General features: G+C 43.4%; 1 protein-coding gene across 10 annotated transcripts in view; it reads right to left on the reverse strand.

The window, feature by feature from the left end:
- The window catches only part of kdm2bb (lysine (K)-specific demethylase 2Bb), a 267,493-nt gene that overhangs the window by 108,803 nt on the left and 139,287 nt on the right, over positions 1–19,403 (reverse strand). For all 10 annotated transcript variants that reach the window (XM_068054994.1, XM_068054999.1, XM_068054998.1 and 7 more), the window contains 2 exons: positions 14,420–14,546; positions 7,641–8,116 (listed from right to left, as the gene is read on the reverse strand). In XM_068054994.1, the coding sequence (XP_067911095.1) occupies positions 7,641–8,116; positions 14,420–14,546 (603 nt within the window). The remainder of the gene's footprint in view (positions 1–7,640; positions 8,117–14,419; positions 14,547–19,403) is intronic.

Genomic DNA, 19,403 nt, shown 5'->3' on the forward strand with positions numbered 1-19,403 from the left:
CAGTCCCACTCCCCAGCTCGATCCCCGGAGCCCTGCAAGTCTATTTCTCTCATGTGGCCATCCAACTTCCTCTTGAAGTCATTGATTGTCTCCACTTCCACCACCCTTGTGGGCAGCGAGTTCCAGGTCATTACCACCCACTGCGTAAAAAATGTGCTTCCTCATATTCCCCTGCATCTTTTGTCCAAAACTTTCAATTGGTGTCCCCTAGTCCTTGTACCATTTGTTCACGGGAACAGCTTTTCCTTGTCTGACTTAACTAAGCTTGTCATAATCCTGTACATTTCTATTAAATTTCCCCTCCCTGTTCTGTTGCCTCTCCCAGGAGATTAGATGGCTGCTGGTGGGTGGAGTGTATTGGAGGCCATGATGCTTAGTTGCAACAAAGCTGAATGGGACAGACACAATGGACCAGCTGGTCTTTTTATGTTCACCTTTTTCATATGCTCCTCTCCCATGGAACAGCGAATGTGACAACCCCGCCGCCCCTCCCAACTCGGGAGAAATCATGGCACAATTCCCCCCTCCCACCACTGAGCTGTAATCTGGGCAACCCGACCAGTGAGCAGGAATCAGTACATTAACTGCCTCTCCTCTGACAAGTCTAACAATCCCCCCCCACTGAACAGAACCCTCCTAACCCTGGTCCCCACATTAAAAAGAAATTCTGCCAGCAACACCCATCCCACCCCCGACTGAACAGAATTCTCACTGTACTGACTGCCATCTTACCCATGGCCTCTCAAAAGTTGCTTTTAGCCTAAGTCGCCGTACCAGTTCTTAATGTGCTTTGCATGTCCTGTCCCCACAGTGTTGCCTTGCACATGAGATACGCCGTTGGCCGGAGTCATGGGTTAGTATGTGGAACTCTAGTGAGTTGCGTTAGAAAGAGAACCTTTGTATTTCTTAAATTCCAGCTACTGGGATGTGGAGGGTGGCGATGGTCAGGGGCTAGAGGACCACATTTTAAAAATATGTATTTGAGCTACGTGGAGGCCCTTCCTCCTCCCTTCATCATCCACTCCTCCATCTCCCTCCCACGCCCTTTCCTTGTTCTCTGCCTTCCGCCTCTAACCCCATTCACCCCTATTCTTACCCGTGGCTTCACTAGCCATGCCCTACTTTCTCCCTTCAACCCTCCTCGGCAGCATCTACCCCCTTTCATTACCTTTGCATCCTATAAATTCCCACTGCACTCTATCCTCCTCTGTCCCTTGGCCTTTGTTCAATACTCCCCTGCCCTCTAACCCTACTAGACACAACATGGCCAGGACTCCCCATGTGCAACACCATGGGAGGTAAACCATTAATAGTTAAGAGAAAAAACACAAATGGAAACTCTCTCTCACTCTTCTGCTGAAAGAACAAAGAGTTCCTCTTTGTTGTAATCAATAAATTTGATCAGAATGTAGAAGACAGAATGCAGTGATATTATTGAAGAAATCCACAGGGACCTATAACCATCAAGTACTGCATTATGATATGCATTAGTCTGTGCATCTTTTTAGGAACAGAAGAGTGACCTCAACTAGGCGAGTTAAATAACCACAAATTAAACCTCAAAATATTAACAAGTAGATGTAAAAGGCCACTGGAGATGCTAAAAGCTGAGAAGTGTATTCACAAACCAAAGGGATCTGAAACAAACCCACAGTGTCTCACAGTGACAGGACAGACTGGGTCTCGGTTTCGCATCTTATCCAAAGGATGGCACCTGCTATCTTGCAGCAGTTCCTCTGTACTCTACTGGAGTATCAGTCTGGATTCTGCATTCAAATCCGCTGGTGGGATTTGAACCCACAAGCTGTTGACCTCTGAGCCACAGCTGACAGCTAGAGCACAGCTGAGAAGAGGAGCACAACAATAACTTATATTTATATAGCATCTTTAATATAGTAAAACATCCCAAGGAGTTTCACAGGAGTGTTATCAAACAAAATATGACACCCAGCCACATTAAAAGGTATTAGGACAGAGAGGCAGAGATTTAGGGTGGAAATTCTAGAGTGTAGGGCCGAGGTAGCTGAAGATATAGCTGCCAACAACTTGAATTTATAAGGCACCTTTAACGTAGCAAAACGTCTCAAGGGACTTCATAGGAGCATTATCAAACAAAATTTTACACTGAGCCATATAAGGAAATATTTAGACAGGAAAGAATTAAGTCTTAAGGAGCAGTTTAAAAGAGGAGAGTGTGATGGCCAGGTGGAGAGGTTTAGCAATGGAATTCCAGAGCTTAGGCCCAGGCATCTGAAGACACGGCTGGTAATGGTGGAGTAATGAAAACTGGGATTTGTAAACAAGGTTGAAAATTTTAAAATTGAGGTGTTGCCAGACCTGGAGCCAATGTATGTCAGCGAGCATAGGGGCGATGAGCAAATTAAGATACGGGCAGCAGAGCTTTGGATGAGTTCAAGTTTATGGAAGATGAGAGGCCAGCCAAAAAAGCACTGGCATAATCAAGTCAGGCATGGATGAGGGATGATGAGCAGATGAGCTGAGGCAGAGGCGGGAGACCTGCAATGTTAAAGAGATGGAAGTCTTGAGGATGGGGAGGATATGTAGTTGGCAGTTCATCTCAAATAGGACAGCAAGATTGTGAATGGTCTGGTTCAGCCTCAGACAGTGATTAGGGATAGGGATGAAGTGAGGGCTAGGGAAAGGAGTTTGTGGCAGGGTCTGGAGGCAATGGCTTTGGTCTTCCCAGTATTTAGTTACAGGAAGTTTTAATACTGAAGGGGAGACAATTGGGAATATGTATGAGACTAGACTCGGAGAAGTGCAGCGATCTCAAAGAGTTGAAGGGCTGGATGGTCTAAGGCAGGAAGACCATGTTCTCCTCCCCACTGGATAGCACTACATGCTGGTGCTCCAACATACTATCTTATATCTTCAAAAGTCTAATTTATTACAAAACTAGCAGAGACCCGCAAAACATTTGTGGTCAAATTAGCACCTTTATTGCAACAGTACTTCTTTAAATACAGAATTTCTAGTTATTCTTTCACCAAAGACTTTAACAAAATCAAAACTTCTCATTCTGAAAAATGCTACATAAAGCTGTCCATGTATCAATAGGCCTTGGAATATAAATACAAATCTTGTCAAGGGTCTGGCCTTGTGACTTGTTTATAATCAAAGAATATTAAGGTCTCATTGGGAATTGTTTTCTCTGGAGTTGAAAATGCAGGTTTACATCTGATGGTCTCAATATTATTTGAGGATTAAACATACTATTTCCTTGAAATCTGCCTGTTATAATTTCAGTATCCATCATCGAAGAAAGCAGCTTCCTAACTACCAATCTTGTTCCATGACAAAGTCCTTGTCGAGGATTCAAGTCTCGTACCAACATTATAAGTGCTCCTTCCTGGAGTCTAAGCTTACGTGATAGCATGCCTATTGGAGTTAAACTGGCAAACACTTTCCTGAAACACTCACATATCTCAAAGATTAATTTAATGCAATAAATGAAACTGGGTTTAAAAAAGGTGCTACAGTATTCAGCACGCCCCACATGTCTCCACGTGCGCCATAGTAGAGACCAGCAAAACATCCGCAGTCAAAGCAGTATCTTTATTGCAACAGCACTTCCTTAAAAACAGGATTTCTAGTTTTTTAAAAAAATTCATTCATGGGATGTGGGCTTCGCTGGCCAGGCCAGCATTTATTGCCCATCTTTAACTTCCCTCGAAAAGGTGGTGGTCAGATGCCTTCTTGAACTGCTGCAGTCCTTGGGGTGTAGGCACACCCACAGTGCTGTTAGGAAGGGAGTTCCAGGATTTTGACCCCGCGACAGGAAGGAATGACTATATATTTCCAAGTCAAGATGGTGTGTGGCTTGGAGGGGAACTTTCAGGACTTGGTGGTGTTCCCATGCATCTGCTGCCCTTGTCCTTCTAGGTGGTAGAGGCCGCAGATTTAGAAGGTACTGTTGAAGGAGCCTTGGTGAGTTGCTGCAGTGCATCTTGTAGATGGTACACATTGCTGCCACTGTGCATCAGTGGTGGAGGGAGCGAAGGTTCAGGGTGGTGGATGGGGTGCCAATCAATTGGGCTGCTTTGTCCTGGATGGTGTCAAGCTTCTTGAGTGTTGTTGGAGCTGCACACATCCAGGCAAGTGGAGAGTATTCCATTACACTCCTGACTTGTGCCTTGTAAATGGTGGACAGGCATTGAGGAGACAGGAGGTGAGTTACTCGCCACAGAATTCCCAGCCTCTGACCTGCTCTTGCAGCCACAGCATTTATGTGGCTGGTCCAGTTCAGTTTCTGGTCAATGGTAACCCCCAGGATGTTGATAGTGGGGGATTCAGTGATGATAATGCCATTGAATGTTAAGGGGAGGTGGTTAGATTCTCTCTTGTTTGAGATGATCATTGCCTGGCACTTGTGTGGCGCGAATATTATTTGCCACGAATCAGCCCAAGCCTGGATGTCGTCCAGGTCTTGCTACATATGGACATGGGCTGCTTCAGTATCTTAGGGAGTTGCGAATGGTGCTGAACATTGTGCAATCAGCAAACATCCCACCTGATCTTATGATGGAGGGAAGGTAATTGATGAAGCAGCGGAAGATGGTTGGGCCTAGGACACTCCCCTCATGCAGTGCTAGATATGATTCCAACTAGCAGAGAGCTTTCCCCGATTCCCGTTAACTCCAGTTTTGCGAGGGCTCCTTGATGCCATACTCGATCAAATGCTGCTTTGATGTCAAGGCAGTCACTCTCACCTCACCTCTGGTGTTCACCTCTTTTGTCGATGTTTGGACCAAGGTTGTGATGAGGTCAGGAACTGAGTGGCCCTGGCGGAACCCAAACTGAGCTTCAGTGAGCAGGTTATTGCTGAGCAAGTGCCACTTGATAGCACTGTTGACAACCCCTTCCATCACTTTGCTGATGATCGAGAGTAGACTGATAGAGCGGTAACTGGCCTGTTGGATTTGTCCTGCTTTTTGTGCATGGGACATACCTGGGCAATTTTCCACATTGCCGGATAGATGCCAGTGTTGTAGCTGTACTGGAAAGCCTTTCACCAAAGACTTTTAACAGAATCAAAACTTCTGACCCTGGAAAAAGCTACATAAAGCCGCGCACGTGTAAAAACATTGGGTTTAAAATGACGCCCAATAGTAAATGTGCTCTATATGGACGACAGTCACATATCTCAAAGTTTAAAGGAATGCAATAAACAGAATTGGGTTTTTAAAAAAATTGCAGTTAGCAACCACTTCACTGGAACATTTTTCACCTCCGTCAGTTTAATGCATTACTCTGAAATAATTCTACAGCTTTTGCACTCAACTGGCCAGTCAGTACCTTCCTTATAAAGATTCTTAGCTGCATGAGAGAATATGTAATAAGAAAAGGTCATTAATCCCCTGTAATTTTCCCTATTGCTGACTCTCCCTAAAGACAAAAAAAATTTGCATCTATTCAGCACATTTTTGTGTCTTTTGAATGTACCAAAGCATATCGCATAGAATTAATTATCTGGTGCAGTTCTGAGAGATTCTGTGTATAACAAGGTTCCATAAACTACATTGGAGTTTTAAAAATTGCAGTTCGCAACCACTTCCCTGAAACAGCTTCCATGGCAGGGATTAGAAGAGCCACACCAGGACGTAAACAGAGGATTTTATACCTTACTGAAGTGCCTTGTTTCAGATGGATCAAAAAAAATGTTATCCTTGGTACACTCTATACCTGAATGTCACAATAAAGCACTGCCCACCAAATAAACCCACCAACAGATGCACGCACCCCTTAAATTGACCAATCAACACAGTCCAGACAGAGAAAATGGGAGCCCACCTTTTTACCAGGGCAGGCTGATAAACCTCATTTGACTGCACCATACTTGCCTCCAAGCATATGCCATGCTACATTAGGACTGAGGAAACATTAGCTTGCTGCAGATGAAGTCCCCATGCTCTCCAAGTGGCATGCTTCCCCACAATCCTGCCTTTCCCTTCACCTCCACAAACATGTGAGTGGAAAATCCTGTTGATGGCTAGAAACTGGTGTCGCCTATCCTGGCGCAATTTTCAGACGCCTCCCCCCCCCATGCGTAAGTGTTAGGGCAGACGTTTGCTGCAACGGTCAAGCGAATTCAGCCCCAATGTGTGCATCCTTTAGAAATGAAAAAGATAACTGGTGGGTTTTCTCCCATAGCCTATGAATAGGGAGGGGAGAATACCAGCCTATGCTTCTATTATGATTTGGAAAACAAGCCTGGGTTTTCCTAGACCAGAAAATTTTCCATACCAGAAAATATTAATATTTACTCTAAGGAAACAGGAAATGTTATTAGCCAAGTACTGTAACAAGTGCTTGGAGAGTTCAGGGTAAGCTTCCACAGTTAAAAGGAAACTTATTTGGTCATCAAAAAATCTAACAGGACATATCCTCACAGTATTGACAAGAATTCCACTTTGCAGAAGTATGTCAAGTTATAGAAATTGAGTGTGTCTCTTCAAATGGCTCACTTATATTCATCACCCATATTACACCATCCAAGGCCCCAAACACTCCTTCCAAGTGAAGCAACGATTTACTTGTACTTCCTTCAATTTAGTATACTGTATTCGCTGCTCACAATGTGGTCGCCTCTATACTGGGGAGACCAAACGCAGATTGGGTGACCGCTTTGTGAAGCACCTTCGCTCAGTCTAAAAGCATAACCCCGAGCCTCCGATTGTTTGCCATCTCAACAACACCCCCCCACCACTTTCAATCCAACATTTTTATCATTGGCCTGCTCCAGTGAACACCAACACAATCTGGAGGAGCAGTACCTGATCTTTCGATTAGGCACTCTACAGCCTTGCAGACTGAACATTGAGCTCAATAACTTCAGAGCGTACTTGGCTTTATTAAAATATTTTAATATTTTTTATTTATTTTTTTAAACCACGTCTGTTTTTCATGTAGACAGAGCTGCTCATTATTCCGCTACTAACACTCTCTCTGGACTAATGCTTTGTCTTTCACCACAAGCATTAACACTCTCTTTGCCTTTGTCCCAGGACAGCTTTGTTATTTAATCTCTCCTGCGCTCTGCCCCATCACACACATCCCCTTTTATTCTCTTCCCCACCATCACCCACCCCCCCACCCCCTTCACTTGTTTAAAACCTAATATTTTTCTAACCTTTGCCAGTTCTGACGAAAGGTCACAGACCTGAAACATTAACAGATGCTGCCTAACTTGCTGAGTATTTCCAGCACTTTGTTTTTATTTCACTTTATTCACCTTTGCTGTAAATCCAATGGAATATTTAAGCAGTAGAAGCTAACAATTTCCCAACCTGGAGAAGCTGTTTATCATATTTAGTACACTGATGGGATTTTGCTAATTATCACTGACAGATTAAGTCCTAAATATCAAATTTAAAGAGGTATTTGAAGGAATTTTGGATTTATTTAGTCAATCCCCTGGGTCTCAAAGATGTCTAATATACTGCGTTTTTTATTAATTAACCAATTTAGAGTCATATTATTAGTAAAATGCAAATGGAAACACAGGATAAATGCCACTTGCAATCAGAAATGATAACATGACTCGCATTTGATTAAAATTGTGTGCTCCAGACAGATAAACAAATGCGTCAAAGCTTTTGAAAATATTTTACAACACTAACCTTCATATCCTCCAGAAGGGCATAAGGATCTTCTATCCCTTCAGGGACACATTTCTTATTCTCTGGCAAGGACTCCAGTTTTTCCACAAGTGCCTTTAACCCTTTCAATTCAAACTCTGTAAGGTGAATCCATTTGTTAGGCCCCTCAGATACTGGCTGTGAGGGGTCAGGAGATCCACTTGGTGTTTTTGGACAGTCTGTCAGCATTGGTGACTTGGTGCTGTCATCAGAGTCATTGGACAAAGTCCGCTTTAAGCGCTTTGTCATTTTCTGTGTCTTCCCAGAGCTTTCATTTCCTTCTGAATGTGCACTGTTAGGAGAAGGCGAATCATCACCAAATACTTTTATGCTTTGAAGGCTCATTTTATCTTTTGTTTCATCTTTCTCCTCCTTGACACGCACATCAGAAGATTCTTCATCCATGTCTAGTCGGGAATCTGATGAAGGGCTCTCTGTATTTGGTTTCTTCTCTGTATCTGAGAATATTTAATGTAATACGTCAAGCAGTAATAAAGAAAAGGAAAATGTTTTGTTGAAGTTAAACAATGGATAGTATTAATAGGTGATTACAATAAGGAAACTACGAACAAACCCAACACTTTGCTACAAAATGCAGAAAACAACCATTTCAAAATACAAAATTAGAAGTCATTAGAAGGCAGGAACACTCGAACTTTCCATTCCCGAGGGCGGGACACTGAGCCCCAATTGTAGCTCTCCCAAGTTACACCCTGTTGGAGTTTGCAATGGCACCAGGGCAAGCTGGCACATCCATGCAGGAAAAAAAGCTTTGCAACATAACAAAAAAATTCCAGTCACCATTCTGGGTAGTTTCGACATTATGCCATTAGTACAACCGTGCCAAAATTTCTCCAAAACTATAACTGCAAGAGGTTAAAAGAACCAGCTTGCAGGAGTGATTTTTTTGGTGCATTATTAATAGAATACTGCAATTCCTCATATTGATACACCCACTTGGCTCCACAGGGAATCGTAGCAACAATGAAAAGCATTTCAGTTGCAGTATTAGCACAAAACTCTCCAATAACAAGAATCATCATCTCTGTCTCCAACAATACCTAAATCCATATTTAATACCGTTTCAAAGCAATTTTACACAAGCATGTGAAATGCTAATTACCCAATGGTTATAGCAAATCAGCTGTAAGCACAGAGCACAGGTAAAAAAACTGACAGCTTTAGAGGCCATCACATCTGAGTCCAGTCCGACTCCCACCTAAAGCCCACACTTCCTAGTCAAGATTATGGGACAGTAGTCAGCAGCAGAAACCCAGACCTAGTCCAGGGGCTGAGGCGTGCCCGAGCTTACCTGAGGACCAGCACTGGGATAGTTAATTTTACCACTGCCACCCCATTGCTGGCACCCCAAAAAAGAAAAAAATACTCTCTAATAGCATTGCTAAACTTATGCTGTCATGAAAGAGGAACTTGCACTATTAGACAAGAATAACTCATGAATTTAATTTTCCATTAAGACTGCATTTATGAGAGTAAACTGGGTGTTAACAATCATAAATTGGAGTGCAGAACTGTCACACTAGATCCCTGCCCATTTTGCACCATTGATGTGATACAGCAGCACGTCAAGTGCTTAGATGGAGTCCCCTCAAAATAGGCCAGCAATGGATTGTTGCTGTACATTGCATGCTGAACAAAAAAGTATCAGGGAGGTCTTGGAAGAGACAGACCATCAGGGACGTCCATGGGACCAAAAGAAGCCTGAAGAGACTGTAAAGCATAACGTTTTGGCTGTGAAAGCCATTCAGGAAGGTCTCATACATGTTAAGTCTTAACTACAAGTTAACAGTTCTGTTAGTTCCTCATGGCACAAGTGTCAATCTTGGATCAGTGGTAGCACCTGGGTCTCAGAATCAAAAGGTCACAGTTGCAAGCCCCCGTCCAGAGATTTGAGCACACAATCTAAGCTGAGGGAGTGCTACACTGTGAGTGATGCTATTGCTTGGCTAAAACATTAAAATGAAGCCTTATCTGTCCTCATAGCTGGATGTAAAGGATCCCATGGCATTATTCAAAAGAGCAAAGATGTTCTCATATCCAACTGCATAAATGCTCCAAAGTTTTGGAAGAAACTAGAGTGCCTCATATTCGCAGCTTTAGATACCCAGCCACAGCCACTGATAGCTACTAACTAATGCCGGATTGAGTCTTTCGACCGAAGGCAAGGAAAGTAGTAGCTGGACTCCTAGCTTAAAGCAGGTGTATTAATTTATACATATCATGATGTTGTGATCCTATGACAAGCATTACTTTCTGAGAGGCTTTGCCAGTTCCGACTGCTAAAATGGAAGTGATATTCCAGCACCCATTTTGAGTTGGTCTCACTGAAATCCTAGTCTATGTGAGCTAATTTTGGGTTTGGCAGTGTTACACAGAAAATATAGAACTGATTTTATGGTATCGGCAGACATTTGGTACCAATTTCACAGTATAGCATCTTTAGTTTCTGTTCGAATCAAAACACATGGTTAAAGTTGTAAATAAGCCACCTAAAGATGGTTTTTACTCATGAATGCCACAGACATGTGCCTCTCTTGCTTGATGACTCAAAGCAGTCCTTAGGACCTCCTTAGGAGACTGAAATGGAGACACACTTTTTTAAGGAGTTCCTAATCTGCCATCAGTGCAATGACACCCTTTTCTGACCTGTTAATGGTACTAAGCCAGTTTGGCACATCAGCATCCTCTCGTGCTGCGACTTAAAATAGCACCAACATGAGCAAGCTACATAGTAAATTGACTAAGCATCAATTTCCAAGTTTGCTGCACCTAAATTTTCTTCCCTTCCATCAGCAAAAGGGTCACGATCCAGAGGACACCGATGAAAGGATCTGGAATGCACTGAGAGTGTGGTGGATGCTTTCGAATGGGAATTGGATAAGCACCTGAAGATAAAAAAAAAATGCAGAGCTATGGGGAAAGGGCAGGGGAGTGGGACTAACTGAGTTGCTCTTGCACAGAGCCAACACGAACATGACGGGCCGAAAGGCCTCCTTCTGTACCGTTAGCATGCTGTGCTTCTATTCCATGATTTGATTGGGAGCGATTCCAACACATTCTCATTGTTTTTTTGCTTCAGCTGTCCAGCAGATCTGCTGAAACAAGCTAAATAGGAAAACAGAAAACATTTTTTCTGTGTGTGCAAAGACCAGATCTCAACTTTCCAAACCATCCTTCAATGGGCCATCAGGAAAGAATAAGCAATAGACCATAAAACTGTGGAAGAGTAAGCATCACTCTCCCAAAATCCAGATTTAATATCAAAGCACCTTTAATTGGTTTTCCATTGCACTTCTTCATGTAATGCAATTACCTTCAAAAACCATATCCAATGTCCTAATTACACATGTATCCTCAACACAACTCTAGTGACTATAACAATCCAACTATAAAGTCTGGCACTTACTTTGTCACTGCCTACCCTTCAGCTTGTGAAAAAAGTAGCAAGCAGCAGTGCCTTAATCAAATAACTTACAGGAGAACAGTATGTTCTTCATTAGCAATCCTTATTCTAGATTTCACTCTTCAAGCATCAATTTAGCATGCTATCTTTTTTTTAATTCATTCATGGGATGTGGGCGACGCTGGCCAGGCCAGCATTTATTGACCATCCCTAATTCCCCTTGAGAAGGTGGTGGTGAGCTGCCTTCTTTAACCGCTGCAATCCATTTGGGGTAGGTATACCCACAGTGCTGTTAGGAAGAGAGTTCCAGGATTTTGACCCAGCGACAGTGAAGGAACGGCGATATAGTTCCAAGTCAGGATGGTGTGTGACTTGGAGGGGAACTTGCAGGTGGTGGTGTTCCCATGTATTTGCTGCCCTTGTCCTTCTAGGTGGTAGAGGTCGCGGGTTTGGAAGGTGCTGTCTAAGGAGCCTTGGTGCATTGCTGCAGTGCATCTTGTAGATGGTACACACTGCTGCCACTATGCGTCGGTGGTGGAGGGAGTGAATGTTTGTAGATGGGGTGCCAATCAAGCTACAGCACAAAAGCTTCGAAACGAAACACTTCTGACTTTAAGGATCACCTGTCAGCATTTTAATAAGCATATTGAACACTACTTTTTTCATCCCTATAACAAATACAGTAGTACATACTTGGAAGTAAACATGAATCCCAGATCCACCTCAAAAGGAAGCTCCTGTCACACATATATCAGGGGCTCAAAATGAAAAAAGAAAACACCCGGATTGTTCAAGCACACTGCTACAGATATTTGTAGCGAAGGCAAATGAATTGTTTTACGCTTTTTTTTGAAGACAGAAAGAAAAAGGGAACTAGAGAGGACACAATAAAGAACTTTAAAAAAACACCTGCTCAGTCACACAATTATAAACAAATAAATATGAATTGTTGTAGAAGCATGATTCTGGAGCCTGTCTTTACTTGGTCTCGCACTTATTGTACAGAGTAAAAAGAATTATGAACCATACAAAAATTACAGCACAGAAAGATGCCATTCAGCCCATCCTGTCTGCTCCAGCCGAAATAAACTAGCCACCCAATCTAATCCCACCTTCTAGCACCTGATCCGTAGCCTTGCAGGTTACAGCACTTCAGGTGCATGTCCAGGTACCTTTTAAAAGAATTGAGGGTTTCTGCTTCCACCACCGTTCCTGGCAGTGAATTCCAGAAACCCACCACCCTCTGGGTGAAAAGGTTTCCTCATGTCGCCTCTAATCCTTCTACCAATCACCTTAAATCTGTGCCCCCTGTCTACTCTATCTAGCTCCTTCATAATTTTGTACACCTCAATTAAGTTACCCCTCAGCCTCCTCAGGAAAACAACCCTAGCTGATCCAATCTTTCCTCACAGCTGCAACTTTTAAGCCCTGGCAACAGTCTTGTAAATCTCCTCTGTACTCTCTCCAGGGCAATTATGTCCTTCCTGTAATGTGGTGACCAGAACTGTAAGCAATGCTCCAGCTGTGGCCTAACCAACATTTTATACAGCTCCAGCATTACATAGCTACCTGTCCTGCCACCTTCAGGGACCTGTGGACGTGTACTCCAAGGTCTCTCACTTCTTCTACCCCTCTCAATATCCTCTTGTTTATTGTGTATTCCCTTGCTTTGTTTGCCCTCCCCAAATGCATAACCAAATGGATTGAAATCAATTTGCCACTTTTCTGACCACTCAACCAAATCATTGATATCATTCTGGAGTCTGTGGTTATCCTCTTCACTATCAACTACATGGCCAATTTTTGAGTCATCAGCAAATTTTTCAATCAAGCTTCCCACATTTAAGTCCAAATCATTAACATATACCACAAACAGCAAGGGACCCAACACAGAGCCCTGTGGAACGCCACTGGAAACCATTTTCCATTCGCAAAAACATCCGTTGACTACTACCCTTTGCTTCCTGTCACTGAACCAATTCTGGATCCAACCTGCCATATTCCCCTGTATCCCATGGGCTTTCATTTTTCCAACCAGTCTGCCATGCGGGACCTTGTCAACATGTAGCTTCTCACTCGAAACCTCCACCAGTCTCAGTAAGTGTCTCCTTATAAGTGCTCAAGAAAGACCAAAATTAACAGCGTCCACCTGCATATATTTAAACAACTGATACACAATTAGCAGTTTTCATCAGCCCATGCGCCAGCCAAAAAGACCAATGACAATGTCCGAGAACAGACTCTCTCTGCTTACTCCACCTAAAGGCTGTGTAGTTTAAGATGAGGAGGGAGAGAAAACAGTGTTGGGAAAAAGAGTATCTTGCCCTCAGGGAGGAAAAAGCCACAAGTGGCTAATTAGTAACTGAATTAAATAATGTCCAATTTTCAGTCAGGAAATAAAGAATTTGTTTTCTGCTAATTAATTTAGTTATATAGTTCCTTTTGTAATTTTATTCACACCATTTTTCACCCATTTCTCCTCAAGGCTGACTTCTTACTGAGGTGTAATTTCATGGTGCCAGTCATGCTCACCCAAGTGGGCGGCACAGTGGCGCAGTGGTTAGCACCGCAGCCTCACAGCTCCAGGGACCCGGGTTCGATTCTGGGTACTGCCTGTGTGGAGTTTGCAAGTTCTCCCTGTGTCTGCGTGGGTTTACTCCGGGTGCTCCGGTTTCCTCCCACAAGCCAAAAGACTTGCAGGTTGGTAGGTAAATTGGCCATTATAAATTGTCACTAGTATAGGTAGGTGGTAGGGAAATATAGGGACAGGTGGGGATGTTTGGCAGGAATATGGGATTAGTGTAGGATTAGTATAAATGGGTGGTTGATGGTCGGCACAGACTCGTTGGGCCGAAGGGCCTGTTTTCAGTGCTGTATCTCTAATCTAATCTAATCTAATCAAGTAACCATTTTTCATGTGTGAGCCTTAACAGTGCATCAGGGAGGCTACTCAGCTGCAGATGCATCACAATCTAGCCCAATTCTATCCACACCCAAAGTTCAGACAAACAAATTGCCAGCAGGAGTTACTATCAAATATGAGCAGGAACACTAGCTGATTTTCCCCGCCCTGACTCATGATTCCCCTGTTGAGAGTGCCTGACCTAGTACATACCAGGGATCTTGCTGGTTAAAATGATCCAACTACATGATAAATTAGCTGGGCCATTAGGGGAGCAATTTAATTACTTTTACACAATAAAGCTATTTTTACTCTACTGAAAGACTGCATATTTTATGGAATTTGTTAATGACCTTTTATCTGTTTGCAAATACTTAAGACATAAATAGCCTGAAACACCTCCTGTGAACACATGTACTGCTGCTGGTCGCTTACCAATTAACATTGATTCCCTCTGGTATTGTTTGGTGAGATGAGACCGTTTTGTCAAACAGAACACGTATCTTTCCAGGACATACCAACACATTTCATAGTAGAAAGGATAGCGGAACTTGGCATTAACCTGAAAAACAAGGGATATATACATACAGAATGCATCTTACGGAAGAAGGAGAATTGTCAAATAAACCTAAAAGTGCAGGCACAGGAGAGAGCTATAGCAACGGCCATTGTGTAGGGTGTTCAGATGAAGGTAACTAAGGAAAATACATCCAAACCAATTCTTGAGTGCGCAATTGTTTTAGAAAATATTCAAGGAGATTGTGCACTGAAGTTCATGCAGCATAACCAGCATTTCTTAGCCATGCTTTTTGTTATGGTCAGGGAATCAAATCTGTGAAATACACTAGTTTACATCACTCTACACTTCATATGAGGCAGTGCACATACTGGAGTATTTCTTGTTTTACTGTCTGTTTGAATTACCTTAACAGCACCTACTTTATTATACAAGGGTTGCAATATCTAGATCTTTAGTAAAGTAATTATTTTTGCCATATGGATTAATGGATATTCAAGTCACTAGAATTCAAGCGATCATCAAGTCACATTGGGTTGCTCGTTAACAGGGACACTCAATATCCAAAAGGATTGTAAACAGTCACATCTTTAGAAGCAATGGCTTATAACAGTGAATCCTAGTTCATTCTTTCTGCATCAAAACTATGCTGCTGCAGGCCCAGGTGATATTAAAGGCATTAGTGCCCAACAATACTTGTGCGAGTCTGCACCAGTTGAAGTTCTTCAAATGTAGCACCCAGAATACACAGCATCTGAATTTTACAAATAAAAAGGGGAGTGATGAGATTTGCACATTCACGCAGTGAACCTAAACAAATTAGGAAGTTTTTCTCTCAAGAATTTAATTCTATAGTTCAATGTGGCACCTGGGAACCAGAAGTGGGCAAGGTGAGAGCTCCTTTAGTGGTTGGGGAGCTGGTGATTGTGGAGGGAAGGAGAGATGTGGAGAAAGTTCAGAAGGAAAAACAACAGCACAACATTTATGAATGATGGTCTTTGACCAAACTGTGCTGCTCTGATTCACCTGGAATTTCTGCAATGTATTGGCTGAATGTCCACAAATTGTGTAATGGCTCTAAATGGTCATTTACAGTTTCTCTGTTGTGGTTGGGAGGGTGGGGAGGGGCGGTCACTAAAATTACAGCGAGAGACTGGGAGAACCCTGTGTAAATTCTCCCCAAAATGTTTTAATGAAATGCTATTCAGAAGGTGCCTAATTTATAAAATTGTACTATTTCTGCCAAAGTACCTGCTGTACAAAGCAGGGGGCAATTTTTTTGATAATTTGGATTAATGTCACAACTTGGAACCAAATGAAACCCATTTCCATTGATAGTGTCTTAAAAGACTCTTTCAAGTGTGTTTTAAAGTCTGAACAGAGTTTTTCATTATGGCCACTTACGTCATTAATCGACTGTGGCAGCCAGAACAAGTCTTTCATTGTCCCAGGGTGCCAAGAAACTGCATTTTTTTTACCATAATAAAGTAACACTCTGACAGAAAACCCAAATTAAAAAACTCATTAACAATGGGACAAGAATAAGCCCCTGAGCAGAATTTTCAGAATACAACATAATAGTACAGTTCAGTGTAGTAAAGGACCTATCTTTAAATTAAAGAATGCTCTATGGTTTTTCTTGCCAATTTTCTCTCCTCCCCTCTCCTTCAGATGTTTACTTCCTGACAGGGTGTGGTTCCTCAAGACAATCTGATCAAAATCAGCAACTTGCCTCGTGCGGAACTTTGAGCACTATCTTGCCAGCACCTTAATAATTGCTGCACCAACTCAGGAAACCAACATTAAATCACAAACTGGGATTTCGTGATCATATTCTGCAGTCTTATGAGCCAAAAGACTCTACTCAATTAGTTTCTTAAAGGTTTAATCCACTGGCTAAGAAAGCTAGGATAATATTGATAATCTTGATTTCATTAAGATTTCTTTTCCATCAATTCAATCTTTAGTAAAAGAGACATAATATTCATACATCATCAATTATGCAGATGACTTCTCATACCCAAGTCTTTCTGCCTTTGGCTTTAATGTTGAGCAATAATTCAGGATCAGCAAACCCAAGGCTGTAACTGCACAATTGGTCTAGTTCAGAATTCAGAGTTGAGAATTTGAAATCAAAAGGCACCGACTATGGATACATACACTGTACCCGTCTATGGTACTTCCAGTAATTTTACAGATGCCGTTGCTTTGTGACAGTAATGGCTAGAATTTTTAGAACCATTACTCAGACTTCTGAGACTGCAACATGCAACAATTTCTGTACATCAGGGTCTAGGTTTTTGTTACAAAGGCAGGAAACAGGAGGTGGATTTGGTTTTGGGTCAGAAACCAGCCTCCAGTAGGAAACTGATTCATTATCCAATTTGCAAATGGCTATGCCCTTATTTGCTATGGATATGTGCTTCCTGTCCACTTAGAGCCAGTGGGACTGGGAATGGAGCTGGGTCAGATGAAGTGTGAGACTCACGTTGACATCCCACAGCAGCCATCACTGAGGCTGCTGTTTGTTCTGAGGCAGAGATCTGTGATTTGTGCCACACTGCACCAGAGGGAAGTAAGATGTCACAGGGGAGCTGGAGACCTGGAACTAAGGGCAAGGCAGACCCTCGCTTCATCAATGTCAACCTGGATCTAATGCTGGAGGCCGTGAGGGAAAGGAGGGAGGTCCTCTTCCCAGAGGGTGACAGGAGGCTACCCTGTTGTGCAGCAGTAGTACCTCTCTGTTCAGCGTTAACCCCCTCTGCCTCCTCTTCCTCCTCCCTTAGCTCCTGCTGCTCCTCTGATGAGCTGTCTCCTTCTGGGGTCTCACGGCCCTCAAGGTCCACAGCTCTCTGGGAAGACATGTTACGGATAGCGCAGCAGACCACCACAATGATTGAGAGTCGTGCAGGAGGGCCCAGGCACAAAAATCACATCTTCAGAAGCCCAATGGCCTACTCAATGGTTGGCCTCCTGAGCAGGTGGCATTGGTCATATCACCTCTGTGCCTCTGTCTGTGGCTCCTGTAGAGGGGACAGTAGCCATCGCTTCAAGGGATTTCCCTTGAACCCTTGGATCCAGCCACGCAATTTGTGGGATGGAGTGAAGATCTGAGGCAGCCTTGACTGGCAGAAGATGAAGGAGTCACGACAGCTGCCAGAAAAGAGAGCATACACACAGAGGAAGCTCTCTGTTGCGGTCACAGACCAGTTGGATGTTGAGGAAGTGGAAGTGCTTCCTGTTGATGGATCTCACTGGCAGGTCACTAGGTGCCTTGATGGCCACATGGATGTAATTAATAAAAGCAAAATACTGCGGATGCTGGAAATCTGAAACAAAAACAAGAAATGCTGGAGTCACTCAGCAGGTCTGACAGCATCTGTGGAAAGAGAAGCAGAGTTAACGTTTCGGGTCAGTGACCCAGTTCCGAAGAAGGGTCACTGACCCGAAACGTTAACTCTGCTTCTCTTTCCACAGATGCTGTCAGACCTGCTGAGTGACTGCAGCATTGGATGTAATTAATGATGCCCTGCACCTAGGGGAATGCAGTAATGGAGATGAAACTCAACGCTCTCTGTGGATATGCAGGCCTATCTGTGTAAAAATGGCTACACTGCCCTGCCCTCCTGAAAATAGTATCTGTGACCTGCCTGATGGAGTGATGAGCTGCTGACTGCAAGGTGCCTCCTAAGTCTGCAGTTGATCCCTGGAACAAACTGGTTGCATATAAATTCAGGGTGATGGAGACCTTGACGGCTGCAGCTACAGGACTGCCATGAGGGACACGAGGCCTCAGGTCATTGTAGATCAGAGCACAAAAGTCCTAGACCATCTGACTGGATAGGCACAGCTTCCTACGGCACTGGCGCACCATCATTTGTAGGTAGCTGACTCTTGGGCAGTAGATACAACGTCTTGGGTAGCGCCTTCTTCCCCTTGCAGCCCCCCAACTGTGCTCCTCTGGCTTCCTGCTGTCCAGAAAGTTGCACCTGCTGAAGTTCATCCTGGCTGCTCTGCCCAATGTCAAGAGTAGCCAGCTCCCATCTGAACTCCCACAGCTGGGCTTTGTGTGTTCACCAGGCTTGCCCCTGCCAACCCCAGCTGCGTCAGATATGCGAGCAGGCTCACATTCCTCTCCAGTTTCCTACCACTCACCACTGAGACAAACAAGTTTTACAGCTCCAGCAACAGTTGCCCTGTGGCACTTTCGGAGCAGCAGAGCTTTATTTTGGACCTCTGCATGATGTTAATCAGCCCTTCCCATAGCCCTCATGGGCCGCCGCATTGTTCATGTCTTCTAAACCCTACCATGGTACAGACATGGCATTCTCCCCATGCCCTTCCTTTGAAAATCCCAAACTGCTGCTGACAAGCCTGTTATGACTTCACAATGAAGTCAACAGGCAATTAATTGGAGGCATGCAGAATTGCTGTTCCCGCCCTCCCAGCATCTCTTTAATGTTACGACACCTGGTGCTGACCTCTGAGAATGCGTTCTGCAAATCGCGTGTGCACCTACTTCCGGTCCCAGTGGATTTTGAAAATCCAGCCCCAGTTCTCTGCACACCAATTCTGATAAGCCATTAGAAAAATGACCAGTTTTTATAAATTATGATTCTTGTGGTCTGCTTCCAACTGGAGCAGACCCAGTTAAGGAGGTCAGCTATCACATATACACATTCAAAAAGGAAAACTTGTGATAAATCACCTATCTGCAATTGACCAAGGGGAAGAATGTTAAAATCTTACGTGCACTAACTTTCCTTGGTGTAGAGAGATTCTTCACAAGAATGGATGTCTAAAAAATATTTGCATTTTCCCAAGTATTTGCAAAATCATTTGCAAGCACCATCAGGCTTTACAAAAATGAACTGTAGTTTTCAAGGATGCAAAATATATGTA

This window comes from Heterodontus francisci, chromosome 23 (genome assembly GCF_036365525.1).
Source record: "Heterodontus francisci isolate sHetFra1 chromosome 23, sHetFra1.hap1, whole genome shotgun sequence".
Classification (NCBI taxonomy): domain Eukaryota; kingdom Metazoa; phylum Chordata; class Chondrichthyes; order Heterodontiformes; family Heterodontidae; genus Heterodontus; species Heterodontus francisci.